General features: G+C 38.6%; 1 protein-coding gene across 1 annotated transcript in view; it reads left to right on the top strand.

Annotated features, from left to right (window-relative positions):
* Positions 1 to 18,653, top strand: part of LOC306887934 (receptor-type tyrosine-protein phosphatase U-like) — a 198,852-nt gene that overhangs the window by 118,038 nt on the left and 62,161 nt on the right. The window contains exons 5-8 of the mRNA XM_079445985.1: positions 4,572 to 4,687; positions 7,565 to 7,739; positions 10,607 to 10,900; positions 16,800 to 17,117. Coding sequence (XP_079302111.1) covers positions 4,572 to 4,687; positions 7,565 to 7,739; positions 10,607 to 10,900; positions 16,800 to 17,117 — 903 coding nt within the window. The remainder of the gene's footprint in view (positions 1 to 4,571; positions 4,688 to 7,564; positions 7,740 to 10,606; positions 10,901 to 16,799; positions 17,118 to 18,653) is intronic.

Below are 18,653 nucleotides of genomic sequence, written 5' to 3'. Positions count from 1 at the left end.
TTTTTGGTTTCAGCTGACCATAGAAGCCAGTTCCAGTTGTGTCTGACAACTGAATATGCTGGAGGTTGTTTTTGGATGAGCTAGGAGAATTTTTCTTGAAACCCTCCCAAAAAACGTGATGTAGGTGCTATTTGACAATTTTTTTTTAAGGTTTTCTGACCCTGAGACTCAACTATTTTCTGCAATTTTCCAGCTGTGGTCCTTGGAGAGTCTTTAGCCACTCAAACTCTCCTTCTCACCGTGCATTAGGACGATATAGACACAAGTCTTCTTCCAGGCAGTTTCGTAACATTTTCTGTTGATTGGAAATTCTTAATTAATGCCCTGATGGTGGAAATGGGAATTTTCACTGCTCTAGCTCTTTTCTTAAAGCCATTTCACTAATTTGTGAAGCTCAATTATCTTTTGCTGCACATCAGAAATATATTCTTTGGTTTTTCTCATTGTGATGGATGATTAAGGGCATTTGGACTTTGTTTTCCTTCCTATTTATATTTCTGTGAAACAGGAAGCCATGGCTGGATAATTTCATGTTTATAATCACATTGGAGGGCTCAAAATTGTGAATATGAATGGGAATATACTTCAGAGATATATTGCTCATAAGAATTTGTATGGGTGCCAATAATTGTGTCCAACGTGTATTTGAGAAAAACATTTATTTCATTTTAAATTCTTATTATCCAATGAAAGGTTAGATTTTTGTGAATTTTTAAAATAAAAGATCAAAAGGATTAACAATGCAGATTAATTTTCACAGCCGCCTTTGATCATATTTACCAAGGATGCCGATATTTTTGGCCATGACTGTATTTAGCAAAGAATCCTTGAAAAAACATTGTTTCATGGCTTAAATATTAGGCAGCACAACTGTTTTCAACACTGATAATAATAAATGGTCCTTGTATGTATATACTGCTGAATTATTCCAAACCAGATAGCCAGAATCAACTTGTAAATTCATAAATTGAGAATTTGTCATGCATATTGCATTTTAGGCCACATTCGTGTCTAATTTGCACAATTTCTTTAGTGATTCGGGTGCTAGATCAATGCAGACTGTGCATGTAAATAAATGACACAGCGAGTGCAATTCATTCTTAGTGAATTTTCCCTTATCTGACTGGCTTTTATTAAAACAAGCTTTTAAACATCATGCTTGTATATTTATTTGAGAGCTGCGAGCCTTTTTTAAGGCTAATTCAAAAGGCTCCGACAGCACAATTATCAGTTGTAATTGTTACCGATGTGCTGAAATGCATTTTAGTGACCAGCCGATATAGGGATAGGTGACATGCCGCAGAGATGCGGTCTTCGCTCAAAGTTAACAATCCTTTTCACAACCTCTGAGGGACATCTTAACGTTTTTAACGCTTCATAAAACTGTAGTGATATTTATACATATTTAAACAGAGAAAACTGACAAAGTACTATTAGATGGTAATAAAGTGCAATCCCAAACAAGCAAATCAGTGGATGCTGTGGTCATGAAAGCAGAGTCTCCTAACACCCTCTTCCTTCGCCCCCCTCCCCACTTCCTGCAGGCGGCAGATGGCATCATCTAAGCCCCACTGTGCACATTAAATAATTAAAACTCTCATCAGGACCTGGACACACATTGTCGAGAGTGGCATTGCGCCAGACTGCGGAAATCACCATTTGGCAAGACAAGTCAAAAAGGAAAGCAAGGCAAAAAGAGTAGAAAGAGAGAAGATTTCTCTGTGATTTAAGAGAGGGTGTGGTTTCTTTACTTTTTTATTCTCCACACAGAATTAACTGCAATATGTAGTTTTTAAAGACTTTAGGATACAAATATAATATTTTAAACCTGTTTTTCTGCAGCACATAACAGATTTTCAGTCACTTTTCATAGTGTTTTGCCTTGTGATTCATGTTGGCTCATAAAAACCTGAGCTGAGCATCACACAGTGGCATTTCCACAGAGCATGTGACCACCTGTGGACTACAAACAATGTAGCCTGGGTCCCCGCCTGGTTTTACAAAGAGGATAAATAATACAAGCTCAGGGTGCATGTACAAAACCGCATCCTCTGTTATAGCACACCTCATAACTTGTTTATCTGCTTTGATTGACAGATTTCAGATGTGTGCAATGTAGGTAGGCGGTTTACGGTGATTTTATATACATCCTGCTCAAGCAGGAAGCTGTTGTTAGAGAGGTGGAAAGCCCTGTGGTTACAGAAGGCAAAATGATTTACAACTCCAACACAGGCCTGCAAATCTAAGCAAGACAGCCCTGTTATGAAACCTGCAGAAATATTATTATGCTTCTTTTATCCAGCCATTACTGTGTCATATGGAGATTAGCCAAAATTTACATTGGAGATTGTTATGGAATGAAGCAGACAAAAGATTTAATGGAAACTATAGTCTAAAGGCTAGTTCACCCAAATATGAAAGTTTGCTAAAAAGATATATTCTTCCTCAGGACATTCAAGATGTAGATGAGTTTCTTCATCAGAACTGAGATTGCTTGCTCACCAATAGATCCTCTGCAGTGAATGGGTGCCGTCACAATGAGTTTAAACATCTGTTAAAAACATCACAAAAATCCACATGATACCAGTCCATCAATTAATGTTGTGTAATAAACAAATCCATGAAGACAAAAACGGTTCTAAACAAATATGTTTGTGGGTTTAGATGAGAAGACAAAGGGAAATGGACATTTTCACTGGAGGAAATGTTATTATGGATTATGAATTGATAGTTTAAAAGCCTTGATGGATTTGTTTATTACAAACTCACAGCTTTTCACTTCACAAGACTTTAATTGATAGACTGGAGGGGTGTGGAATTCTTGTGGATTATTATGGTGTTTTTATCAGCTGTTTGAACTCTCATTCTGACGGCACCCATTCATTGCTGAGGATCCATTGGTGAGCAAGTGATGTAATGCTAAATTTCTCCAAATATGTTTAGATGAAGCAAACCTTATCTACATATTGTATGGCCCGAGCATGAATAAATTAACAGATGAAAGATAGATTACAGCCACAGTATGTGGGTATCCAAATTATATTGAAGCCATATCCAACTTTTTTTAATGAGTTTGCATTTTAATCTTTAATAAAACATTCATGCTGTTGTTATGCCGGAGCAGTGAAAGTGAGTTTTGTCCCTTATCACCACGCAAATAGAAACAGTTCAGTAGTTCAAAATATTAAATTATACATAAACCATACACTGTTAAAGTAACAATCAGACTGTCAGATGTGCAGAGCTGGCTGCAGTTCCCAAAGGAGCTCTCGGCTATCTGAGACTAAACAGTGTTAACTACCACATGAAGCTATTCGTGTTGCCTGAGGGCCTTTTTACATCTGACACCCATTCAATGGACTGGTTTAAAATCTAAAAAGTTTCATACGCGCATCTGCAACTAGAGCTAGTGTGGGCCAGATAGCATACAGCCACAGTATTTATCTGTTTACCTTTTTTACTTTTTGCTCATGTCAACCTTCCTGTTGACTTTCAGCACTTGAATGAGTGGTGTCTCCTCCGCCACCATCATGCTCTGAAATTGGATTCTTTATACAGAGTATTATGCAATATATGTGCAGACTATGTATGTAATATCTTGACAATGTCTCTTCATTGGGGTGTTGTGCACATTGAATTGGATCTTGCAGCAATCCTGCACCTGTATTTTCTTGTGGGGATCAATAAAGTATCTATGCTATTTATCTACTTCTTTTTTTTCTTTTTATCCTGTCTAATCCCCAATTCTATATATTCAGTTACAAAAAAAAAATCTTCAAATGGATAGATATGACTTTTAAATTCAAAAGGTCATATTGCAGTTTAGCAGAACTGAGACTTTACAAAAATCAATTACGTTTAAAGGACCAAGAACCATGTGTGCTGGAGGAAGATCATCTAGACATTATTTCATAGGATTCAAGTGTCTCACATGCAGGCAAGAAAACATCCCATATGTGGAACAATTTCACAACGATTAACTAGCCAATCAAACTGGAACAAATCAACATTTCTGGCCACTAAGAGATCGCCGCCTTGTGTTTGAAGTCTGTGTGAAATGACATTCGCAATGCATTTTACTTCAGAAATATGGTATGTTTGAGTATTCAAATAGAAAAATGTGGGGCGGGACTTGATTGGATCATAAAAATTGCCAGAATAGAACCAGTTGGTTCAGACGTGGAGTTGAAGGAAAATATTTTCCATGTATTAAGAAAGGCCAATGTTGACTTTTAAGCAGATTAAACAGTGTAAAAGTGGGGTTTGTATCATTGTGGACTATGTTTAAAAGTTTGGGGTCTGTTGTTAGTTGTTGTTCATTTAAAAAAAAAAAGTGATTGTCTTGTTGTAGACGTATCTGTTATTTTCTCTGTTTGATGTGTACTAAAACAGAAAATCTGTCAGAAAAAAGTTTACATTTTTAAATGTTTTTGAAAGAAGTATATCATTAGCACCAAGATTGCATTTATTTGATAAAATACAGAAATAAAAAAAACTTTAATATTATGAAATATTATTACAATTTATTTATTATTTATCATAATATTTTCTATTATTATCTTTGTGTTCAGATAAAGCCCCTCATTTCTCCCGTCTGGGGGATGTGGAGGTCAACGCAGGACAAAATGCCACTTTCCAGTGTGTGGCAGCTGGACGTCCCAATGAAGCAGAGAAGTTTCTGTTGGAGGTGAGTATACACTAGATTTTTTGTTTTTAGTGAGAATAATCAGGTTTTGTCAAATTCAATGATAATCAGCCAAAGGCTAAAGTTGTGACTTGCTGCTAGTCAACAAAATTATAGCACCAAACTGACTCAAAGCACCTGAATGTTAATGTTTAAAAAGTGAATTTTAGGAACACTTTTGTTCAAATTGATTCGGTCTTAAAACTACCCTTGTCCCTCAGAAAGGCCATGTTTATGAAATCAGAATTTCTTCTTTTTTTCATTTAGTTTATATCCAAAGTTTAACGGAAAACGAGTTAACTGTCAGTCTTCAAAGCCATATAGAGCTAAACCTCTTCACTGTTCGTTATATAGTAGAATTGTTCTGGGAGCATTTTTAGGCTGTAATATTGTGTTTGGAAGGAACATTTCCCAGTGTCTTCGGAGAACTGAAGTTTCTGGCATCAAAGGTGGAATTAAATCAAACGAGAGATTATGTCACATCAAGGTCAAGGACAGATGCCTGTGGTTGCAAGCTGTCACAGCAACACAAGATTCTGCAATAATCAATGTCCTCAAACCCTCTGAAGTGCTTATTCCTCCCCTAAACACAGCAGGAGATATATGAGTCTACAGCTTCATTTCCATTTTATATGGATGTTTTCTTACTTCTTCTGTCTTTAATCATGGATATTATGCTCAGAAAATATTTATTTACAGCCGTGGTCCATTACAGGATGACATTTGGTGACCTGAATATTTTACACTGTATAACGGTCTTAATTTCATTTAAATAATTGTTTGCATTTTATTATTTTATGTTATTTTAATTATATATAAACACTGCTTTTCACAGGTTTGAGGTAAATACAGAGTTTTTTTATAAATAAAAAATAATAATAATTTTTTTCAGTAATGATGCATTAAATTGATCAATCCTTGTCTAGTATATGCTGTTCTAATTATATATTCATCAAAGAAACCGAAAAAAGGAAGTTTCCACAATAATATCAAACAGCACAACTGTTTTCAACATTGATTAGAAATATATCTTAAACACAAAATCAGCATAATTATATTTTAAAATATATTCAAAATGAATAGTTAAATTGTAAGTTTTGTATTTTTTATGTATTTTTGATATAATAAATGCAGTCTTGGTGAGCATTAGAGACATCTTTCAAAAACATGCAGTTTTTTAAATCGTACCAACCCCAAACCTTTTATGGTAGTGCATAAATAGTAAAATTGTGTGTATTATTAAAAAAATATATTACATTAACTTGATTTAATACATTTTAGTGCATTTGACTTTTTTCCTAATTACATTATTGTCATTTTTTTTAATCAAGTGTGTCAGCTAATACCAGACAAACTCATGGGTCAAATGCATCAGTAATGCGTGGCACGCTTGGTCCAAAACAGATTGTCCACAGCTCTCCTATGTTGATCCTAGATGTTTGCCTGTCTGGCGGTTCACTGAATGTGATTGCTAGCTTGAATAAAGACCAAGTGGCTCTCAAAGCCAGATGATTGTACGTTTGGCTTTGTTTTATGCAAACCTCAAATTTGCAGCCATTGCCCACACATTTACCCCTGCTTTCAGGTGTGGTTTGTGTGGTCTTGAACCACATTGAAAGCCTAAACACTTTAGCAGCCCCATAATAAACAAACACACATAGTTGTGTAGCAGCCGCAGACCTCCTTCTCGAAGTGCTTTCCGTTAGTATGAGTGCACTCTCAGCGCTCATTTTGTGTCCTTGGTATTCAGAAAGGGAATGCGTTGACATCTTGGATGGGTGCTATTCACACCACTGTCTCGCTTAAATTACCTGAGCCGCAGTGAAAGCTTGCTGTTATCAAGCGTGGTTTTGTGTGAGAGATGTGTCTGGTGCCTCACAAAGCTCCACGTAGCAATTCCTGATACTCAGTGACGTGAGAGACTTTCAAGACTTATTCATTTTTGGTCCTTATTCAGATGAATCATACTTTGGTGTCTAATGTTTATGGCTCATCTTTCAGAATAAACTGAAGCTATTCACTGTCATTTATCTGAATGAACTCTGTCATTGTACTTACAGTAGTAAATTAAATGTTTATTCAATCAGATTGTAAATGCAAATATTGCCATTTATAGCAAACCTAGATACACTATATTGCCAAAAGTATTGGGTCACTCCCTTCTAATGAACATGTTTGACTACTTTAGTAATTTCTATGAGTACAAATCTTAATGTTTAAGCATATAATGATATTCTAGGGAATTGTGTGCTTCTAATTTTATAGCAACAGTTTGGACAGGACCCTTTTCTATTCTAACATGACAGTGACTCTGTGTATAAGGCATATATATATATAAAATGTTTTCCCTGAAAATGTTTTGTGCCATCATGTATCTTCTTAGCTGCTTCTCATATCTCATTCACAATTTTAAATATATGCTTATTTATATTTTGCATATTATTATCCCTATTGATTGTCAGAGACCAACTACTTAAATATAGGTCTGTTTCTCACACTCACCTATAAGATGATGTTAGGTTACTTGCGTAACTTAATATTATTATAATAACCAGTCATATAGACTACTTTTATGTTGGTGTTTTTTGTGCTTTTTGCAGCTTGACAGCCTGTCACTATGATATATATGTGTGCATACATCGCATAATTGAAAACTTCATCAAGAAGTAATATAATTGGGCAAATGCAATTTAGTGTTGTTTTGGCTGAGTATTTGTGTCCTGAGCTTAATGACAAATGGCTCTATCCCTCCAGATATTCTGTTGTCGCTACGGCTAGCATCCAGAAAAGTGCATTGCTCATTCAGTGTTTATGTAAGTACTTGGCAGCATGTGCTTGGTGACTAGGCTGTAGAATTTTCTTGTTTTTCTTCTTTTCTAGCGGCACAATGGTGAAGTGTCTTCAGGTGGTTCTGTCAAGCACTTGGGCCGCAACCGCTTCTCGGTGTCCTTTCAACTGGAGGACGTCCAGAAGCCAGAGCAGGACCTCTACCGCTGTGTCACGCAATCCTCCAGAGGCTCCGGCGTCTCCAACTTTGCTGAACTTATTGTCAAAGGTGAAGAGCTTGTTTTCTTTCCTCCTTTTGTCCTTTCAGTCTTCGTTTTACTGCCCATAATGTGCACATCACAAGATAATGGGATTCTGGCTAAATCCATGTCATTGTATTCTTTTTTCATTATAGGCTTGCATTCTCACATCTTACACTCTTTTGTCCTGAAATTGCCAGTTTAGTAAGAAGGATGTACAATATGTGTAGCAGACTTTTTTTTGGCCATTGGTATTTAGGAAAGCTTAAAGGGGTAGTACACCCAAAAATGATAATTCTGAATTTATTCACTCCCCCAAGCTTGACAGTCTGTCTAAAAAAGTCCAGTACAAAGATTCTTTAAAAATTTATTGTTTTGGGCATACAGCATACAGGTTTGGAACACCATGAGGATTAAATAATTACAATTTTCATTTCAGCTGTCCCTTTAAATTCTGAATCAACCATATAACTTGACACCTGCCCATCAGCCTGCAGTGGCAGCTTTCTCTGTCCACCTGTAAACCCGGGTCAGATTGATATCCCCTAAGCAAAAGGAGAAGTCAGGGGTGGAATAGGGATAGGGATGGATAAACCACGTGGGTTATTCAACATCCGTCCTCAAGGCATACTGAGAGAGGTTATGAGACAGCACCATGCTAATCCTATTGATAGATGTAGCAGCACGGATTACGGAGAGTTTAGAAATACGGCTTTACTGTATTCCACAATGTGACCCAGAAGAACTGCATTATAAACCTTCAGGCTGTTTTCTTTAAATGCAGTTATAACAAACCAGAAATGAAAAATCACAGGTAATACCCTCAGAGATCCTGAAAGAGAAACTTCTAGCTATTCAATTATTTGTACTCCCTCACACTGTTTATTATTTAACCCTAAAGCCCCTACAGCAAGGCTAAGCACTTTACATTCTTCACACCTAAATCACAGAATAAAATAGTATTTTTGTTAACCAGTTGTGAACATGGAAGATGGGCATTATCGCTTTTGTATTGTTTTCTTTAAATTGTTAGTTTTGTTTTTATTTTTTTATTTTATTCTATTAGTTTTTTGTCTTGTTGTTTTGTTTTGTCTGCTTAGAGAAAACGCCTTTGTTGTATAGGTAGCACTTCTTTTCCCAGCAGATAACCTCCTAATTTGTATGGTTCTCTTGCTAAAACGATAGAATAAGAGCGCCTGCTAAATAATGCCTTAAATGTAACTACATTCTGGGGTACAATTGCTAATGTTCTCTAGATCTTGTGATCAAATTCAAAACTCATTTTGACATGCAGTGTTTCTAGGGGACTGACTAATCAAATGGTTCAGGAAAGTGCTCGATATAAAGCACTTGCTCTTGTAGCACTTGTCACACTGACTCATTACAACTTCATCATTATATTTTTACCAAAGCTGTAAGCATAATCCACTTGGGAACATCGCAATATGAAGCACAACTTATAATGAGACCCGCTTGCATCTGTGTCTCTATGTTAGAGAGCTTTAAAGCCATTTCAGACTATAGCTGCATTCCCGCTGCAGCATGTTATTGGCATTGCTTCCTGATGGCTTTTACTTCGACAGGAGGTCCTATTTAAAATGCATTACTGCACCTCAGTTAAGCACGGCAGATTGGCCCCACCAGACGAGTCCGTAAAGCTATAGGCCCACATGCTAGCACGGCAGAATTGACGCAAGCCCATTACGTTCACCTTAGTTTTCCCTTCCCTTCGCTATGATCTTCTCCTTGTCTTTTCCAAACTGCCCTCCCACGCTTGCCCCCACTAACGAGAGGCTAATCAGTCCTTTAATTAGCTTGATCAACTCATTTCACAACTCACTGTTCCTCAATGGGCCCATAGATTACACAGCAACAGGGCTAATGCAGAGGAGCCAGAGGGCTAATGAGAATTGTTCTCAGTCAGTCAGTAAGGTTCAGATCTGTTTTTCATAGTAACACTGAACTCTACTCTGGCGAAAGAAGCTTTTTCAGGGTGAAATTAATCATCTGCCCTAACCAACACTGGATAGATGGAGAATCACAGAGATGGCCTGTTTTTGAGTCTCGTCGCATATGAAAGCTCTTAAGTCTAAGTTGACTTTTTATATTATTCTCAGAGCCTTTCTCTGACAGACAAGATGAGCTTTATTATTCCCTGCCATCTCGTATCCCTCCCTGGAGAGGCTTTCTCTGTCCCTAGCTGGATATTTGCCATCTGCAGCTGGCCCTGAGAGAGAAAGCTTGCAGACACAGCAGACCCGAAGATTAGTCATGGGAAAAGTCAGATATCTTTTCATTCGTCTGACCCTCGCTTCCATCCTTCCAAATCGATTTCTTTCACTAATTGTTTGATAACTCAAGACCCTTTGAAGTTCTAGTCATTAGTCAGGGTTTAAATATATATCTAAAAAACTTTATACCTTGCAAATCAAATGTGAGATTGTGGCTACTGTGTAGCTGCCCACCGAGTTCCTCAGGGGGCCAGATAAGAAAAGCTCACGTTAAATAGCATGACCGTGTATCTGAGGTTCTTCCACAGTCTACAGGCTTGCACATCTGTTGGTTTACTTATAACTTTCCCTCAAGGACTTGAAAGAACCAGCTATAGGAGATTTAATGTGCATGGCCAGATTGGTATTTTATCCCTTGAACCTTGTGTTTTTAAGTTGTACAGTTTGAACTGCAAATATTCTTTCACCTCATGTCAGCAGTGTCTGGTCATGATAAGCTTAAAAAACTGGGTAAAAGAGATTGGACAGATTCGGACAGTTAGAGTGCGTTAAAGGTTTTCATATATTTCTCCTGGGGGCTGCTTGAAAAGGGCTAAAGTATTAACATGTTTTCTTCATTCCCTGAATAGATTTTTACCATCATCTCCTTTCTGTCTTCATCACAGTTCCTCCATCTCCCATTGCTCCGCCCCAGCTGTTGAGAGCGGGCTCCACATATTTGATCATTCAACTAAACACAAACTCCATTCTGGGCGATGGCCCCATCATCCGTCGGGAAATCGAATATCGGGCCAGCCACGCACCTTGGTCGGAGATCCTTGGAGTTAACATGGTTACCTATAAGCTCTGGCACCTGGATCCAGATACAGAGTACCATATCAGTGTGCTGCTCACCCGGCCGGGCGAGGGTGGGACGGGGCCACCAGGACCACCCCTCATCAGCAGAACCAAATGTGCAGGTGAGGGACCAGAGATTGTCACATGCATTACGAAGTCCATTGAAAATTCCTGTCATATTTTGATGTTGGATGATGATTTTATGAGTTTATATTGAGAAGTCTTCAGATGCTCTCGATTTGATCTTCTTGTAAAGCAAGATTATGTAAAGTAAATAAACTCTCTCTATATACACACACAAACACATCCACACACATACAGTATATATAAATGGATTTTAGAATGTAAATTAATACATATTTTACACTATTTATTTATTCAGAACAAATCTATATATACCCTATACCATAAACCTTAAACATTTCTTATCATATTCTAGGCCAAGGCTGCGATTTAAAAGCGATTAAAAAATGCAACATTAATGAACAGCATGTGAATTTGGTCAAGTGTTTAATGCTGGTTCATAAAATACATATGACACAATTTTTGAAAAAGTGGATGATTAATTGGAACTTAGATTTTCTGAACCAAAACTGCGGGCATCTCTCCTGTGGTGCCTTCTTGTGCCTGTCAAAACAAACAGCAAGGGGGCAGTAATGCATGGTTCTACCTGCAAATGAGAGTCTCCACCACGTCCAGCTGTTTCAGTCCTGGAAAGGGTGTGAATAGGAAGATTCATCCTGTTTTTATCTGAGTGAAAACGAGAGTGAAAATGCAGGTTGAGGATTCGACCAAGACCTGGTCAACATAGTAATGGTCACCACTTTACATCACATCCTCTTCCAAACACATATACGCTATCACACAAATCACTGCCTGCCTTTGTAAATGACACATCGCAATCATTCCCAGCTTGTTACTGAGACCAGACACCTACCATTCATCAGCCAGCAAGACGAAAAGAGGCAGCCAGGTGAAAAAGGGAATGCGGAAAAGCATGACAACACAGTAGGCTTTAGAATGACATAGCAGGGAGAAAAAGACATCAGCAGATAAGACGAGAGAGTCGGAACGAGAAAGATTCGTCTGTGAGTCACTTGGAGAGACGTATTTTGTCTTAAACAGCTTTTGTCTCTAAAAGAAAGGCGGAGAAAATGAGGAGCAGACGTTCACGCTAAATATTTCCTACTGTTTCCATTTCCACTTCCACATTAAGTCTAGATTGAAATTCTTCTTTAAATGGAGTATTTGCATCATATTCCCAGTGGTGCCTCGCTGCACATGAATATTGGGGCTGTTTAAGCTGCTGTCATATTTTCTGAACTGTTGAAGATGTAATTTTGACTCAATAGAAGCACATCAGTGGGATTGGAAGTAAAATTAGGTTTTCCATACTTCGCTCGTGCTCAGATCTCCTGTGTATTCTGCCGTCAACTGAATAGAAGTCGAAGATATAATTGAGTGCTTGGAGAAGTGTGCTAGTGGGAACACCATGTTGTGTCAGAGGCTATGAAGTTTTGATTTGTTTGACGGCTTGCTCAAACACACACGCATACGCTGGTACGTTCGCTGTGATGACTTATTAATCACAGTTGAAAAGGGGTTAGCTTTACAGTCATGTGACTCGATATTCAGATTAGCCTCCAGAGAGCTCTGTCACCAAAAAATATTAGGCTTAGCCGCTGCTGCAGGACAAGATGTTTTTTTGTAACATCATCTTCTATAGTTTTTATTCAAAATGTTATATTTGACTGAATTTGATGGATTTATGGTTCTTTACTAAATGCATTAGCTTCAGCTATCAAGGGAGGGACATTTTATTCTTCAGAGGTCTGGTCATGGAGCTTTCAAGTATGTTTCACTTAAAGAGACAGTTCATCCATAAATGGACATTCTGTCATCATTTACTCACCCTCATGTCGTTCCATACCTGAATTACTTGTTTTTTCTTCTGTGGAACAGAAAAGAAGATTTTTTTTTTTTTCAAGCAGTGCAAGTATTGGTTACTTGGGTACAGCACCCCAAAAAATCACAGACCCCCACTGGTCATATTTTTGCCCTGATTCTTTTTTTCTCTCGCTTTTTGGATGGAGAGAAGTGTCAGCTCATCTGTCTTCATCCTGCAGGTGAATCCACCTCCTCCATTACAAAGATGACTGTAATCATCTTCTCTGGCTCCATATGAGCCGCACAAAATGGCCTCCATCCGGGGATGCCATTACCTCCTGTACACAGACCTGATGCTGACAATCTTCCTTGTTGATATATCCCTTTCTGGCATCCAACAAGATCTTGTTAGTTTATTTGTTTGTGCAGTTAGGCTCGCCTTATATGGTTTCTCTCTCCTAGCAGCTTATTATTATTTTGTGTTTCACTGCAAGAACGTTAGATACTTCCAGGACCTTGGGTGACTTCTCCGCCAAAAAAGTGGAAGAAAGTGAATTGAATGATGAGATGACTAGGTTGTTTCTGGCTGCAGCTGAAGATTGCATCCTGGTGCGCGGCTCTAGGTAGTGACCTACATAAAAATGATGAAAGCAGGCACAGTCCTGTGGGCACAGCCAAGGAACTGGTAGACATTTCGCCGAACACGGCCAGGTGTGCTTGATGAGGCGTTGTTGTGATTAGGAGCAGGATGTGATGTGAAGGAATGTTCCTCAGAGGAGAGGGAGATTAGAAAGGGGAAAAAGATGGAAGAATGGGACAAACATTGTACTTCCGCCACAGACTGGTTCACAGATGGACCTCCACCTGCTGCTGGGTCTCTTTAGGTGTTCATTGGAGTGAGTTACACTCTGGATTGTAATGACTTAAAGGTACAGTGCACCCAAAAAAAGCAAAAAAATAAATGTTTTACTCACCTTTGTGATATTCCAAACTTGTATGACTTTTTCTTCTGCCAAACACAAAATAAGTCAATGAGACTTTTATTGTATGGCCAAAAAGAGTTTAAACATTTTTCAAAACATATTTTGTGTTCTTCAGAAGAAAGTCAAACATTCTCATCATTTACTCATCCTTGTGACATTCCAAACATGTTTGACTTTCTTTCTTGCATGAAATAAAAAAGTCGTGACGTATTGTCAAGTATGGTGACCCATACTCGAAATTGGTGCTCTGCGTTTAACCCATCCAAGTGCACATACACAGCAGTGAGTAGTGAACAAATGCACACACACACACACACACACCGTGAACACACACCCGGAGCAGTGGGCAGCCATGCTGCAGCGCCCGGGGAGCAATTGGGGGTTCGGTGCCTTGCTCAAGGGCACCTCAGTCGTGGTATTGAGGGTGGAGAGAGCGCTGTACATTCATTCCCCCCACCTACAATCCCTGCCGGCCGGGGACTCGAACCCGCAACCTTTCGATTACGAGTCCGACTCTCTAACCATTAGGCCACGACTTCCCCACAAAATAAGGTAATGTTTTCAACAGCGTACTGCTGTTTTCCCCATGCAATGAAAGTTGACCGTGATGAGTGCTGCAAAATCCCCAAAAGGGACAAAAGCACAATAAAATAATGTTATGCTGAATACGTTTTCTGAATGGAGCTTTGTGTGAGGAACAGACCAAAAGACAGAGCACCAAGTTTGAAATCTGTGATGGTTGAATAGTAATCAGTAAATCATGATTTAAATTTCAGTCTGTTCCTCACACAAAACTATTGTACCTGTATGACTTCAGAAAACATTAAATATCCTGCACAAGTCATGAGTCAGGAATCTGACATTATGCACAAGTCATGAGTCAGTATCTGAATTATGACATTTTTATGGTACTTTATAGTTCCTTCTGGAGCTTGACAACCATTGGTCACTATATACAATATATTTCAAAAGTTTTAAATGGATCAAAAAGGACAGAAAAAAGCCATTTATAATGTTTCAAATTATTAATATTTCAAATAAATGCTGTTCTTTTAAACTTTCTATTCATCAAAGAATCCTGAAAAAAAGTGTCATGGTTTTATCAAAAATATGCAGCTCAATTGTTTTCCACAATGATAGTAATTAGAATTGTTTCTTGAGCACCAAATCAACATAGAATGATTTCTGAAGGATCATGTGACCCTGAAGACCGAAGGAATGACTGCTGTAATTTCATTTTGGCATTACAGGAATAAATTACATTCCAAAACATATTAAAACAGAACAGTTATTTTAAATTATTGTAATATTTCACAATATTGTACAACTGCGCAAGTGATGCAAATCATTTCTGGGTGAACTATCCCTTTAATAAATGTCTTTAATAAGAGTAACATATAGCAGTTTATTCTTTCATGATTTGTATTCCCATAATTTAAAGTCAGATATGAATGCTCTTATGCACATTTGATTAAACCCACTCCCATCCATCTCAATATAAACGATTTTACCCCAGATATCACAGAATCATGTTTTCCATCCTTTATCCTTTTACAAACCAACGACCAGAACTTCACGCCCATTAGTTCACTGTATAACCTTAGTTCTCTCAGAACCACCTCATGTATCAACATTATCTAGAGTAATGGGACAGAAACTGGTCTTGTTTGGACTTCCAGCTGCCCGTGAGGAATTGAAATGCTGCCCCAGGCCCCTGGCTGCTCTCTCTGGGTTCGGTCCCATCTCAGACGGGAGCCAAGGAGTGGGCGCTCGAAGCGCTGCTCTTGGCATCCAGACAAAGCCTTCGAACTAGGTTAAGGGAAGTAGGGTGACACAAAAGGCCCTTTTGAGCTCCTCAAAGAGCACAGTGTAGACTCTTGGATTGTTTTAAAGACGACACAAGCCAACAGCATCCCATTAGTTTGCTTTTAACTAACAATCAATAGTTCCATTAAGACGATCATCACTCTATTTTGGTCGTATTTCCTGTGGAGGCAAATGGGACCTTTTGACATTCAGTGTGTATTTTAGGAAACGAACATCGTTCATTCGTGTCATTTTCAGGTCCACTAAGTGCTTCTGTTGATAAGAAATTCAATCGCGCTGGAAGTTAATCTAAATGTAAATCTACAAATGAAACGAAATGTACATCTAAATATAGACCTTAAGGAAATGTGTAGAGAGATGTGGTCGAAAGTGATGTGTGAGATATTTCAGGATTAACGGAGCTTAATGTTACGAGTGCATTTCTGCAAGAGAAGTGCGGAATTAGTATTCTGCGATCCATATACGTTCTCCTCGGAGGACTTCAAGACGAAATGCATTTCCTCTAATTCGCTGTCCTCACGGTCTTGATGCATTAGCTACCTCACCTTACCTTTAGTAGTAATCCTAATTCTTAAGAGCATGTCTTCTGAGCATCGGTTCGATAGGAATAATAAAGACCTTGAGCTGTGACCTCATACTTTTCACACGAAGTGCGCACTTCACATCCTCTTTGTTGTATCTTTCCACTTGGGTCCATTAGTCATCAGGTCCCATTAAAAGAACAAAGGAATACAATACATTATGTGGAGATATATTTGACCAAAATGCATTGATTGTCTTAATAATAGACCGTGACAAATGCGCTCATTGATAGTGAGGCTGGATGCCCTTGGTTCATCCTCCCTCACTGTGAGAAACACTAAGGTTGCTGTGTGCCCTACAGACAGTAGCTTCCTCTGTCTCTTTATATAGCATATGCCAAAGGTGGTCGCTGATCTTTCTGCCCCCGGTAAATAAGAAAGTACGAACACAGATGTGAGTTATGCCAAAAATAGTTGGCCTAACGCAACGACCTTGCACTAATGGTAACTGGCAGAGCTGAGTGTCCTTGAACGGGGCTCGTGGCCCCTGGACAAGGTGCAGGCAGATACTCGATTTGCTTAGCGACACAAAGGTGGCAAATGGCGGGAGAGAGAGTACAACCTGCAGCCGGTGGAATTAATTAATGTAATTTGGCATGAGTTGTGTTCTCATTAGCAGGTGGTCCGTCAACCTTTTTGACCGTGGTGGCGAGAAGTCTTGTGACCTGGTGATGTCCACGTGCAGATTCCCTGCATTTTTGGCTTATGTTAACAAAATGTTTCACCATTTTCTATTCCAATAGAGCCCATGCGGGCACTGCGTGGTCTTCGAGCCTCGGAGATCCAGTCCCGGCAGCTGACCTTGCAGTGGGAGACGCCGGCCTTCAACCTGACCCGCTGCCACACGTATTCGGTCTCCTTGTGTTACCGCTACACGACCGCAGGGGGCGGCGGTGGGCACAATACCACGGTGAGAGAATGCCTGGCTGTGGAGCACAACACTTCACGCTTCACCCTGAGAGATCTGCCTCCTTTTCACACCATCCAAATACGCCTGGCACTCGCCAACACCGAGGGCAAGAAGGAAGGGAAGGAGGTCATGTTTCAAACTGAGGAGGACAGTGAGTAGCTTTCAATGAGTATTAATCTGTATATGTCATTTGTTGTATTTCTATTGCAGTTGTGCCTGGGTTTCAAGAGTTGGGAAGCGCAGATGTCTCATGAATCATTGTGTCACAAAATGTGATAATACTACTACAGACTACTACTAATAAGTAAAATACTGTAGACCGTTTTCACATTTCCGGGTTTCTCAGCAGCGGAAGTCGTCATAGTTGAGTTAACTTAGAGAGCAGTGAATGGGAGAGTACCACAAATATATTTTTTGCATTCGCATTTGCTCAAATAGTAAAAGAAAAAAAAAATTGAGAGAGACTGTCAACGGCAGTCAGAAGAGAGAAAGAATGATGTAAAATTTACTGTCCCGCCCATAAACGCTGCATTAGAAACACCCTCGCATTAGCTTGAACTAGTTTTTTTTGTAATTTGATGCAAAGGTGATATAATACAAAGTATAGTGTTATAAATGTACATACATTTAAAAAAAATTATAATAAAATATAAAAAACTTTTGTGGATTTACGATGCTGATGACCATTGAAACGCCATCTTGTGAAAAGGGTCCATGATTGACCAAGTTCAGAAGTACATTTTTACAATATTTACAAATGGAAATAGGCCAAATTTCCCAAATCCTGTCCATTTAAGAGCTCACCTATTCATCATTTAGAGAAATTAGGCTTTAAAATGAGACAAACATAGTGACTGAAAGCCTATTTTCCAGTTAATAATCAAACGTTTACCAATTAAAGTAAATGTAGATGGATGGATGGAAGATGTATAGAGATATATATAGAAAAGAAAGAAAGGATGGATGATAAGGATGGATGGAAATAACAAAAAAGAAAAGGATGGATTGTAAGTGATGGGTGATAAAAAGTATGCATGGAAAGAAAGAAAAAGTAAGGGCAGATATAAGTTGAATGGATTAAAGATAAATGGAAAAAATAGATAGATTGGTGGATGGATGATAAAAGATGAATGGATTACTGAATGAAAAAAAGAAAGAAAAGAAAATGGGTGTTAACACATAAAGAAAGAAAAAGATAGAGTTGAAAAAGTTATTAAGTTGTTCCTATAGGGCTGAAGTATGTACTTCTGGAGTCTTCTGAATAAAAAGGTTTCTCTTAGATCTGTTCAACATCACAATCATAAAGACACCGATGTTCCCAAATGGATTTGAAATTCATTTTTAATTATTCTCTCCAGGGAGCTGAGCCATGAGCAGGACAGGGAAGATTTTTATGCCCATTTCTGTACTCAGTCCAGCCGGCTTGGGCTGTAAAAATTCTGGCTAAAGGACAAAATAATTTTCTGGGAAAAATTTGAAACACTAGCGTTTCGCCCAGACAGGAAGTATGATGAAAAAGAGAGGGAGGAAAGAGAGAGCTCAATTATCAACACTCCTCTGAAGCTTCAATCAGCAATTCTTTTCTTTCATGGCCTGTCACAAGAAAAAGTGACGGAGTCAGCGATTTTGACTCAGGCTGAGTGAGCGTGTTATTTTCACCACCGGCTATCTCTGCCTCACCAACTAT

Source organism: Barbus barbus (genome assembly GCF_936440315.1).
Source record: "Barbus barbus genome assembly, chromosome: 21".
Classification (NCBI taxonomy): Eukaryota; Metazoa; Chordata; class Actinopteri; order Cypriniformes; family Cyprinidae; genus Barbus; species Barbus barbus.
The sequence above is the reverse complement of the archived record's forward strand: the minus strand, read 5'-3'. Positions and strand labels throughout refer to the sequence as shown.